Source organism: Gobius niger, assembly GCF_951799975.1.
Source record: "Gobius niger genome assembly, chromosome: 20".
NCBI lineage: Eukaryota > Metazoa > Chordata > Actinopteri > Gobiiformes > Gobiidae > Gobius > Gobius niger.
The window spans coordinates 20,418,954-20,431,873 of record NC_136871.1 but is presented as its reverse complement, the minus strand read 5'-3'; the positions used below and the strand labels follow the sequence as shown (position 1 = coordinate 20,431,873).

The following is a 12,920-nucleotide window of genomic DNA, read 5'->3' as shown; positions in this document are numbered from 1 at the left end:
ATAAGGTAAAAGCAGTTCTGTAAGATAAGAAGGACCAAGACCATTAAGACATTTAAAAAACATTAAAAGAACTTTAAAGTTGATCCTGAAACACACTGACTTGATTTGTCACAAGAAACACGGTGTCCAGATATAATGCTTGTGGTAATGTATTGCAAAACTAAGCCCTTTTGAAACTAAATATAAGGTTTTTGTAAAGCACTACTTTGTCTCAAATGAAATGTAGTCTTGACAGCTTTTAATTAAATTAAATTATTATTATTTTTGCATTTTTCAACAAAAGAACAAACAACTCAGATAGCGTACTAATTTGACTGTTCAATAAATGAAGTAATAACCAAGTTATCACATTGATTGCTGGCACTCAACAGTTTTGATGGGAAGATTTGGCACAGAGCTCTATTAAAAAAAAAAGAAAAAAACAAATCATGATAAAAATACGATCATGTTGTGCCTTATGGCTGTGTTGTGACACTTAAAAGACAATACAGGTAACCCGAGAACCACCTTGAAATAGGGCCATTTTTTTGTATCATAATTGTTGCTTGTAAATAAACTTACAGCTTCTTAGATGCAACTTCCCGCAGTTGTCTTGTGCTATTGTGAAATTTAAAGGGAAGCAAAACAGAGAACATTGTGTGGATAATGGCATTTCAAATGATCTTTTTTGCCTTAACCTAAATGTTAATATTGCTGTTGTTATGAAGATGCAGAAAACAACCTTTTGCTGTATTGCAGTTTAAAGAATTATTTTTCTTCTCACTGTCATACGGCTTTATCGCTTGACTTGCTTTTGTGGACATTATTTGACTGATAGCTCGTGTCGGCTGTGATTGCAATGTTGAGCAGTGATCATGGCTATTGTGCAATAAATGCAGCTTGTGACTGAAAATTACTGTTTTGTGACAACTCTGCAAATGGCAGACAGAACAAAGAGAGACATGGTGTGTAATTTTACATCTTAGTGTTGTATTTTTGTGTAGGTGGAAACAGGCTTTATTATTTTCAGTATCAATATCAAGTGAACAATTGCATTCACACTCAAACCTGTCAATCTTCACGCACCTTGGCTTCAAAGAAACCATCAATTTCAAGATGCTATTTCAGGTGCTCTTTTTACGATAGGCAATTTCGTATGATGCACTGCTGGACCTCTTGCTTTTCTGTCATGAATATTCATGTTCACTTCAGTCAGTCAGGGACAGTTGAGGTGTTTTCTCATTTGGACTCTCATTTAGGCAGTGCACAAAATAGTGACCGTAGTGGCATGTAATGTGAAAACAAAAACATGACATGAAAGAGAGATTCATGCATGACATGAAAGCTGTGTTTGACATTCTACCTCATGATAACACAAAGGTCAAAGGGGCAAAAGAACCATTGACAGAAAATGAATTATGAAAGCATTAAGGGATTAGGACATCCATAAGAAACAAAACACATGTTTGTATTCCAATGATTTCATTTACGAATTGATTTTATTGAGAACAAAAAAGAAAAAAGACAAACATGTTCAGCACCAGCAAATATCCAACTACCCAATGTTTGTGCAGGTTAAAGCAGTACTAAGCAACTCATGCCCCTAGAGGCCATAAGCGCCACTGCAGGTATCGTGGCAGGTTTCATTTTTTTACTCATTAATTGTCCTTGAGAGTAAATACTACGCTGCCAGAAAAGACAAAGGGAGAGAGGGATATTGTACATCCAATGACACAATGGAGATATTTTTTTTCACTCAAACTTGTTTAAACGGTTTAAGTGGTGCTAGCCCGCAGTTAGCTTTGCCCGCTAGCCTGTTAGCTTCTTCTTCGTGACTCCATTAGTGTGTATTGCGCCTATGAACCTCAGGCAGCAAAGTTGCAATTGTGGTTTTCTGGCCAGAGACACCAGGGGGAGGTGAACAAAAAAACAATCATCCCATAACACTTGTATTACCCTCAGAGGGACTACAAAAAGGATTTATTAAGGTAAACAAATTACTTAGTACTGCTTTAAGTGGGTCATGATAACAACAAAATGATATTATCATTATCATTATTTTTATTACTATTTTTATCAATGTCGGTTTCTGATGATAAATACCATGAAAACATCCTCAATCACACACACCTTCACCACTTAAAGAACATATTTATTAAGGGGTCAGAACGGCATATGAATTTAAGTATTGGTTTTGTACAGTGAAAAAGATAGACACATTTTGGTTTACAAACTATACAGTGTCACACATCTTTAAAGAGCCATGTACAAAACGCACCAGTCATTTCTCTATGTACAAAAGTCACAGTACAACACACAACACACAACACACACACACACACACACACACACACACACACACACACCCTCATGCTGTTGGTTACAAACTCTAACTGGTCCTCACAATGTTGTAAGTACAAGAACACACACACGCACACGCACACACACGCACACACACACACAGACACAGCAGAGCAACATTTCAACATTTATATAGCAGACCGCGTCCATTGTAAAGAATTCAGCAACGGTGCAGGTGAAACCTTAATAATTAATGGCTTTACTTTGTTAAGATTTCACCTTTTTGTTTAAACCTCAAGGACAACTTGAAGAAACCTTTGAAAAAGCAAAAGCAGGGAGTGATCTCAGGGGAACTCTTGGACTTATATAAGGAAGTTTGTCACGGTCGCAGCATCATTCATCCAGCAAAACAGACATACCTATTTGTGCAAGGCCAAACATACTTCTCATTGCATTATTGTCCTGTTTATTGGTTTCATAGCAACTCAGACGTTTTCCATTCTTTGCCTTTTGCCCGTGGCGGCAAGGGCCCACTATTAGTCTTTAAGCTGCATTGCCAGAATTCAGCTTGAAAAAGTCGGTCTTCGAGCTATTCTCACCACATTATAAGTATTCAGTCCTGGAGCATCAAATCCGGGCGACACACCCTGTTTATTGAAGGTGTAGAAGTTAAATAACTGACCATCTTGCGCTTCTAGAGATACAGAGGCTGTGCCAACCCGAAGGATGCAAGGATATTCTGTTTCAAAAACAACTCTAAAAACCCGATCAACTAAAAAATTGAGTTTTATTGTCCTGTATTTTTCAGGTATTAGCTCCTCTATTTGAGGTCCAAATTGTTGCATGATCAAAACTCCATCAGGGCCAGCTTTTATTTCGTAAAAGGTGATGTTGCTGTAAGTGAAGAAACCAATGTATGGATCCGGATTGGGCGGCGCGTTGAGGATCTTCTTGGCTTCCCTATAAGCTTTTTCTATTGCAGGGATGATGTGGCTGTAAGCTTTGACAACTACATTCTGTTTTTGTGGTCGACTTCCTGCCATAAGAACTATGAGACCCAGCTTTAGTCTTGGCACCAGGGAAAAGGTCGCTGAGTATCCGTCCAAATCACCGTCTTTGCGCAGCACCTCGTATCCCAAAAGCTCATTGACCTCCCATGGCGTCCCGGTGCGGTTGGCGAAGTAATCCTTATCACACCGGTAGAGCGGCGTGAGCATGATCTTCAAGGAATCCGGCTCGAGTAGTTTACGGTGATAAGCTCCCAAAAGCATCATGGCGAGTTTGGCAAGGTCTGCTGCGGTGGAGTACATTTGACCAGAGGGGCGGTACCAACCCAGGTCGTAGAGGGGCGCCGGTTTACCGTTGGCATAGACTCCGATTGCCATTTGAGCGTGGAGTCCAGGAGAGACGTCGAAGCCACTATCCTCCATTCCCAAACGGTCCAAAATGTTCTCGGTGACCCAACGCTGATAGTCCATGCCAACTATTCTTTCAGCCATGACGTGAGCAAGAAGAGAGAAGGCCAGGTTACTGTAATGGCATCTGAAAGAAAGGACACGTAAAGAGCTTTTATACAGTGCAAAGAGCTTGCCAATTTTGAAAAATATCTTGATTTATATCTGCATAATGTAGCCTGAGCGTTTCCAAGGGTTCTCAGAAATTGAATCATAGGTTAAAGCAGATTTTTAAAAAGTCCTTCACTCAGGGCAGTTCCCCAAAGTGCAACAGCAAACTCGAAATGTATGCGACCACTCCCTTGGAAAACAGTCACACCCATTCACGTTGAATCTTATCAATCAATAAAAAAAAATTCTCATATAGTACTTTACAAAGACACAAAGGAAGACCAAAGTGCTTCACAGAAAGACAATTTATAAACACAGCATTACTACTACATCCTAGAGATAATTCAGTGAGTCCTAAAAGCCAATCGATCAGCTAAAATCTTCCACAGGTCATGGCATTTCAAGATATGTATTTGTGTTAACATCTTGTCAATCTAATCAACATCAACAAACATAAACCAAACCCCATTTCAAGAAATCATCCCCGTTTCCCCTATAGTTATCATCGTCTTACTTGGTGCCTGGGTCTGCTACCAGCACATCATCTTGCAGCAGGTTGAGAGCAGTTTGTGTTCTCCCTTTCCAAAGCAAACTGGTGGCTCGAAGTCTTCTGGGCAGACCTGGTTGGAAAAAAAATGTAAGACTAAGAAAAAGCACATTACGCCAAAGCTGCCGACCCAAGGCCCTGAGCGAACGGTCTTGTTTAACATATGTTTCATGTTATATATGAAAGCATATTTTTATTTTCTTCCACGCAGTTACATTGACCTTAAAAAACCAAACCAAAACCTGCATATCTGCCATAGCTGTATGTTCTATTTCCTGCGCTGCTTGACTGTGAGTAACCAGGCATATCATAAGGAAAATCACGTTCTTTCATAATGGTTAATCATCATTGTTAATTGGAAAAAGTAATCGATAGAGAGCTAAAATTCATTCATTTCTACATTTACCTTTATTAACAAGATTTGATCTGGCAATTGTAACAAATTATTCTCTTTTTTGGAAAGCTGATGTAGTGTTTACCTGAGAGCTGACTGGCCATTCTCCTGAGCGTGACTGATGTGGAGCGGATTGGTACCTCGCCGCTGTCCAAAAATATAAGTCCGTCTGTGATGTGTTTGAGCTCAGAGTCCCGGGATCTCCCCAAGGGGTTTTTAATGGTGAAGTTATCCACATATTTCTCCAAAGGGTCATCTAAGGAGGCAATCTTGCCATCCTCCCACAGCTTGTACATCATCAGTGTGGGAAAGATCTTGGACAGGCTCGCAATCCTGAAAAAGATGTACTTTGGATTAACCAGCAGTTCTCTGAAATAGGCAGCACAGTGGCTGAGTGGTTTCCTCCGAATATTCTGGTTCCCTCCATCAACCAACAACACAAACAATGCTGTAGGTTAATCCTCCACCCAGGTGATTCTGACCATTAGCCTGGCTCCACATGTGAAGATGGGTCCCCGGGCGCTGCACTGCCCCAGCGGCATCGAAGATGTGTCAAATACTGAAGACAATTTTCCTACAATAAAGGACAATGAAGCACATCTTAACCTAACCATAACCTAGAAGCAGGTGTGATGAGTGAGTCATGAGCGGAACATGACATGAGTGGAAGAATTCTAAAGTATTTGAGATTTGCCATGTGGTCATTTTCACATCAAGGAAATCTTATTTTTTCTAATTTAACTTTTACGTAAGGCAAGACATTGCAGGTGAACAGGGAACATTTTTTAAATTTGCAGATATCAATTTGAAACTTTTGCTGTAGATCCATCCATCCATTTTCTTCCACTTGTCCATTTCCGGGTCGTGGGGACAGATATTGGAGTTGCCCAAATCACATTGCACCAGCCCCTTATGGCTCCTCCTGCAGGTGGTGGGTCCACAGAAGGACGGCCTCACAATTAACCGGGCCTGTTGGTCTCTCATAAGGGGCTGACCCGTCACCTAGGACCTGTTTGCCATGGGAGACCCTACCAGGGGCACAAAGCCCCTGGTACGTAGTAATACAGAGCCCCCAGGATCATTCAGGTGCTCAAACCCCGCCACCACGTTACTGGCATAAATGTGAGAAAAAAATATATTACAAGTTTTCTGGTATTTTATGTTTTCATGGGTGTGGTGCTAGGTGTTTTATGCCTATCTTTTCGGCAACGAAATCTGAATAATGGATTGAGCTACATTCAAATTTATAGCTGTTTTACGTTTTTCACCTTATTTTTTGACATTCAAAACTCAACAAATCAGGCTAGGAATTAGCTATTAAAAATCCCTCTGAAGAATCTTCAAAATATTGTCTTTAGGTGCTTCTGACGTGGACATAGTGTCGCCACAATGAGAGGAAAACGCTTTTTGAGAAAACGGCGCTTGAAATTGCATTTTCCTACATAAATCTATGGGGAAACATTGAAACAGCGCAATATTTAAACATGTTCTTGTGAAGATTAGGTATATTTTTGGTTTCCAGGTGAAAGCATTCTGGAACTTTTTCCATCCATCCATCCATCCATCCATGTTTTTTTTTTAAATATGCCAAAATATAGCCCTATACTACAATTCCCAGCATGCACATATTTAAATAAAGAGTTTTGAGAATGTTGGAGTGCTGTAACATCCCTGAACTGAACAACAGTTCTCCCAAAGCAACATCAGGACGGGGTAAATTTAATGAATAAGTTTACATCCTGAGAAAATGAGAACGCTGCTTCCCTTGAGCTTGGCTGTGGATATGTCTAAATTATTGATGCAACCCTTCTCTGGAAAATCAGAAAGCGAACTCAATGAAAGTATTAATTATTCAGACATATGCTAGATGTGATTCCTTATGGAACCTCTTCCACGGAGCCAGGTGAAGACCCTAATTACCTGTAGATGGTGTACTCATTTGGGGGTCCTGACAGAGCGTCACTGATGTTCTTCCTCCCAAAGTTGCCAGTCCACAGCACAGTATCATTCAGAACAACAATTGCCGACAGTGAGGGGAGGCTGACAGGATTTATACTCTGCCGCAGCATCACATCCACCTGCCAGCAAAAAATCACATTATCACACTTTTTTTTTTAGTTGTAAGACTAGAGAACCATAGACTGTAAACCTATGGAGAGAGGGAGACTCCCCCCAGAGCAGCCAGCACAACCAAAGCTCGTATCTGTCTTGGGTTTTTGGTGAAAGCTCTTAGAACATGGTAAAAATGAAAAAAAAGAAAGAAAAAAAAACTCAGACGGTACTTTTGAGACACATGGAGGTAAGAATGACAAGCCTGACTTAAATAGGGGCGAAAAGGTTTAAATGGGAAGTCCACAATTAGTCCATTGATCATCAGTTTATGGCTAGAACACTATTATATTCAACAGCACCCTAACTGGTCATGAGTGTGACACCCATGGTTTGAATGTCTCCCTCCTTAACCCCTTTCTATCCAATACAGTCTGTGCATGAATATCATCTTTTGAGCTCTGACAAGGTGCAGCTGTTGCTTTCAATAATGCTGCCAAGAAAAACAATGGCCTCCAGTCAATCTACTCACGAAGAGCATCTCATACTCTCTCAAATGCTGCAACTACAATGTCTTTTGTACACATCCTGCCATTCAACGGCACACAAAAAAAAAACAGTTAATTATGCTCTGCTGACGTTCACGTGTATTCAGCCATGAGACAGTTTCACAAATGAACCTGCTTTGTGAATTAAAGTACTTGCTCGCCAGATGCTTCGGCACAGATGATAAGAATAATACAATGTGTAAGTAAAGTAAAATGTAAGTCATGGTATTTTGGCATAGCATTCTCAGGATCACCTCACACAGCTCTTTCTGTGCAAGGTGGTTTTTCTTTCATATAGTTTTTCCTCCACCACAACTTTAATCTCCTTCTGTTGAGTGAAATGGCATTTGGTGTGAAGGATTACAGGGACTAGATTGTAAATTTTACCTAGAAATGAGTGAGAACAAACTGTGCAGACGCAAGGCAATAACAAGCAGCAACAATTCGATTTTGGGCTTATAATAACATCTCCAATTCAACAATAATTGATTGAAAATAGGGCTGCACCAACCATTTTATTTGAGCTTTACGCAAGAAGAAATTCTCAATTTAGCCACAGCCTTTGAAGTTGCTAAAGGATTTGTTTTTATACCTCTTTTGTTTGCTGTGGTTATCATGCGTTTATTGCTTTTTACCTGTGCTTAAGGGAGGAAAGGCAAATGTTCTGCCTGATGTTTTGCTTATTATTGGTAATTTTGTGGCCTTACAGCTCACATGGTCTTTGTCATTTGTTTGCCCATTTCCTCACCTTCTCAAGTGCATCCTTCAGGCTGGGAATGGGGTGCTCCAGGGGCATCGGCTCAGGGAAACGTGGGCAGATCATTTCAGCTTTAGTATTTCTTCCCATGCTTTCATCTGATTTAGAGGAAAGAAACACAAAGGAGGCGTCTCATGAAATAATTCATCTCTGGCGACCGGGACCGTTTCAAAGCTTTAAGATTGCAGGTCTCAGTGCCCTATTGTTCCATTCAGCATTGATGAATAAATTGATGACATTGGACATGTATCATGTACAGGCCATTGAGCATTGTGGGCCCACTGAGAGCGTCTCGTGAGCTGCGCTATTTCAATAAGATGCCCTTGTAAGGAATACGCATATGTGTGAAATTAGGTTTCAAGAGTCATCATGAGTTCATTGAAGCAGTAGGATTGATATGTCACAATGGAAACAAAGTTAAATTACCTAAAGAGCATATATCGGCAAATTTAAAGTGTCCATTCCAACAAATATGTGTTTTGGGGGACACCCAATCCAATATGGCACAGAGATTATGCAGACTGTGGAGAAAATATAAATGGTTCCGAATATGACCTTCGATTACAGTACATTTCCGGCGGGCGATTGCCAGCATTGTGCAGAATAGAATAGGCCATATATGATAAAATACATTGTGATTTTCTATTGTGCTTGTGTTTTTAAATGCTATGTGTAAAGTCGATCACATTAACAGATGCCTCACGCTCAAATGGCATATCTGTTGATCTGGTCATTTGTTGATTTCTATCAGAGAGCAGACACGTGATTTCAATCTTTTAATCAAACAAGATAATGAGAAAACCTTATCTATTGATTATCAGAGCAATACTGCCTGTGTAAATAGACATATAGCCATGAACCAGCGGCAGTTATTAAATAAACAATCAGGAAGCAACTACTGTTGGTGGACTCATGTGGTGATAGGGAAGCAGTGTCGACAAATCTTTTCTACATTTTTCATATCTGATGTGTTGCTGTACTGTAGATAGAGGATGTTACAAACTGCAATTACCTGGTAGCATTTTGGGCAGCTGGTATTGCCAGAAGAAGCAGCCCGTCATGACCATAGACACCAGCAGGAAGAAGACCATTAACACTTGACTCCATTTCACCTTCATCTTCTTACTTTTAGTGAGTCCTTCAAATGTCACAACAGCAGCAGCAGCAGCAGGTGCGGCCACAGCAGGCGGTGGCTACAACACACAGACAATCAGGGTGACCCAGGTCAAAAGGTCAACTGTGTTCTCACTACGTCCTGTACATGCTTACATTCCAACAGTTTAAACAATAAATCAGGTCAAAGGTTATCCCTCGTGTGTTTAATACTACACTCACCACCTGATGCGTTCCAGTCCGAAGCACTACAAATGGGATTAACAGCCAATGAAGTATAACTGTAAATATTTACTCCACAATAGCTCTTGTGTGTAAGCAGATCCCATTCCCTAAAGGTCCTTTGTGTCCGATATAGGGTTTGCAGAGCCAAAGAAAGTCGTTGGCAGAGACTTCCATGTCTGATTCCTGACTGACTGTGCCGTAATCCCAGGCCATCAGCACTCACTGCCCACAATTCAATTTCCTCCTCTGCAGCCACAGGCTGGTGACATCATAATCCCCAGATTTACTCCACCAAAGCAGCTAGGGAACTCTTAAGCCCTAATCCCTGTGAATGAATTTGCTTCAGTCCAGCACGGTTCTGTTTAGAGCCTTGGTTAAATCTCAGAAGCTGACAAAGATGGCACCCAACATGTTGAGATGGGGGTGATAGGGAGTTCCTGTTAGCCTGTGTGCCAAGCTAGCCACGTTACAATCCTTTAGAGCAGGAGAGTGGATCAGGACCAGGCAGTAACACACACATTGGAGCGTTGATTTAAATTTTAGTTTAGACTAAAACTAGTATTAAACATTTAGAAAAAGTAAATGTTTAAATCACCGATAAACTGATAAAATGCCCAAAAGACAATTCATTTTAAATTTCCAAAACAATGAGCTTTCCCCCCCATATGTTGTTGAGTGTTAAGAGTTGAACTATTCCTAAAAGTTTGATCTCGTTGGCTGTTGAATCTTGGGGTCAGTAATGGTGATGTCTCGCTACACTAATCTTCCTTGATCTCATCTGCTTATGTCAACGACAGTTTACTGATATGATGTAATATCAGGGTTTAATTTTAGACTAATCTGCCACACGGATACATGCAGGACATACCTCTAGCTACATTCTGAGAACAGGAGATTCTGGCATTTGAAATCAAATTCAGCTATCAATTTTAGACAGTAGAGCAGCGTCTTCATGTCCATGCAATAGAGGACTTTTAACTAAGTCAGAGTGCCTCAGATCATTTTTTTCCTCTGCTCATCAAGTTTTATACCTGATCTCTGAAGAGCACCTGTGCCTACTTTTTTGGACCTACTGATGCACTCACTTTTTTCTGTTTTTCTAGAGTAGAGTGCATTCCTTTGGGGGCTAAATCAATGTTCCTTTTGGTACATCTAGTGATTATGGCCTGATGTTAATGGTTCGCTTAATCATGTGACATTTAAAGCGTTATGATGTGACCAGATGATTACAGATATGATGTGATGAGAAAAGTGTGAAAGCTACAGATCATCCTTGTTGCATAATCTGTTTGCTATAGAGGCCACACAACAGTTGTGTGTTTTTAACTCGGGAGAGCATGAAATATATAAAAAAGCAAACATGATTAATAGTATCCCTTCACGTTTATGTCAGTATTGTATATATGTGTGTGAGAACGACTTATGCCGAGTAAATAACTTACCGGAACTTGAACCCCATCCATTGAGGCCTCAATCAGAACTTTGCTGCTACTCTTTCCCATGCTGCATGGACTGCAACTGCACACAGAGCACACAGATATTTTCCTGTTAATGAGCAATAACAATAATCTTGTAAACAGTATGGCACATATCCATATCCATATTTATGTTCTTATATTGGCTCTGCTGATGGTATATGCATGTGCTGTATTTTAGGAGAAAAATTACCCGCCCAAAACATTATCAGCATCGCCCTTCATCAGATGAGTCACAAGCAAATAAATACTGTATTTTTTTCTGCACGAGTCCTGATTAGGTTGGAGCGTCATACTGAGTAGTTAAACCAAGAAACAATTACAAACCTGCACATTCATGGAATAACTGACCAGATCAGAAACACTATTATGTCACTGCTCTTTGTGATTTCAGAAATCGTTTGGAATATACCATTTTAGGGCAATGATGCCAAATGTTTTGATGCCTGCTGCTAATTCCTTGTACAGCCTTTACTCCATTCAAATCAGATTGTATTGTGAGGATTGCATGTTATATTGTGTAGCCTACAGCACAATTCTATTTTACAGCCATTTACAGCAGATGCATAGGCTGTATGAGTGTCACCTTGTGTGCTTTAGCTAACGATATACACATATACTGGAGATTGCCACAGTCCTTTCTTCTCAATTAAACTGAAGTCATATTCTCACATATTCTCATATTATCACCTGTCCAGGGACTGCGGATGGAAAATAGCTGTTGAGCTAAATCTGGTACAAACCATCTCCTCTTGTAAAGACTAATGGTTCTGTACATTGTCCCTGTTTCAATAAATAATGATAATAATGATAATTCCTGCAGCAGAAACCAAGGTCAAACCAAAGAAATGCATAATATTCATCCCCAAAACAATGGTGCACATGGTGCTTTAGTAATAGTCAAATGAATAACATATTTATGTGCATGTATCTACAGTTAAATGTTGCCTGACGTGTAGCAACAGGGACACAGCACACACTCAGTTCCACATCTACAAACACAATTAGTGACAGGGATTGTAGCATTTCCAAATTGGTTTAAAATGTACAATTTTCATATAAATCTAATTGATGTGATGTTGTGTGTTGTAAATATGTTGTGATGAAGTCGTATCAGCTGCTGTCGTACTCGTACCCGGAGGACGGGGAAACTATCAGCCGTGGATTAATGGATCACTTTTACATCAGCACACTCTAAATGCACCATTTCAATTACAGAAAAGCCTTCGACGTGCACTGTCTCCTGAGATGGGTAATCTGAACGATAATCCCCACACTCAGAATCAGGAGACACACTTTCGTCCAATCATCATCACCACTTACGGACTATTACAATATCAAAGACCTGGTCATTAAGACGTAAATAACTGTAAGAGCAACTTTCTTATTGGGCCTGTCATTACTCAATATGAGTCAATCATGCTTGACTGTTTGCAGACGGATTGTCTTTATTATTTTACTATATGGTTGTGGCCTTAATTTGATGTCCAGTTAAGATGGATAAAGGTGTAGAACAAAACGTGGCTAATCTGAAATACTAATCTGAGATCACGCAGCTTGGGGTTTTCTCTGCTCTAGTCTGTTTGTTCAGTTTTATCAGCATTTTTTTTGTCAGATATTTATAGTGAGAACTATATGTCTACATACACTTCATAAAAAGACACATTTCTCACTGTCCGACATGAAACCACTAACTTTTATTTTCCTTAGGTCAACTATAATTTAAAATTTGTCAAATTCCAGAAGAATAAGAGAGAGAATTCTAAACAATGTTGTATTACTTTTTACAAAGTCAGAAGTTTTACATACAAAGACACATTTGCATTTTTCCCCCTCACTGTCAGACATGAAACCAGAATTAACTTTTATTTTTCTTAGGTCGACTTTTAAAAAATATTCATTTTTATCAAATTCCAGAAGAACGAGAGACAGAATTTTCTACACAATTTTTTTAATTACTTTTTACA

General features: G+C 39.7%; 1 protein-coding gene across 1 annotated transcript; it reads right to left on the bottom strand.

Moving 5' to 3' along the window:
• Positions 1-2,669: 2,669 nt before the first annotated feature.
• lactbl1b (lactamase, beta-like 1b) lies at positions 2,670-10,992 on the bottom strand. The gene is made up of 7 exons (XM_079579157.1): positions 10,921-10,992; positions 9,153-9,333; positions 8,132-8,238; positions 6,707-6,864; positions 4,872-5,119; positions 4,360-4,465; positions 2,670-3,822 (listed from the first exon to the last, which is right to left on the bottom strand). The coding sequence occupies exons 1-7, from the start codon at positions 10,978-10,980 to the stop codon at positions 2,844-2,846; spliced, it is 1,839 nt and encodes a 612-aa protein (XP_079435283.1). The 5' UTR covers positions 10,981-10,992; the 3' UTR covers positions 2,670-2,843.
• Positions 10,993-12,920: the final 1,928 nt, after the last annotated feature.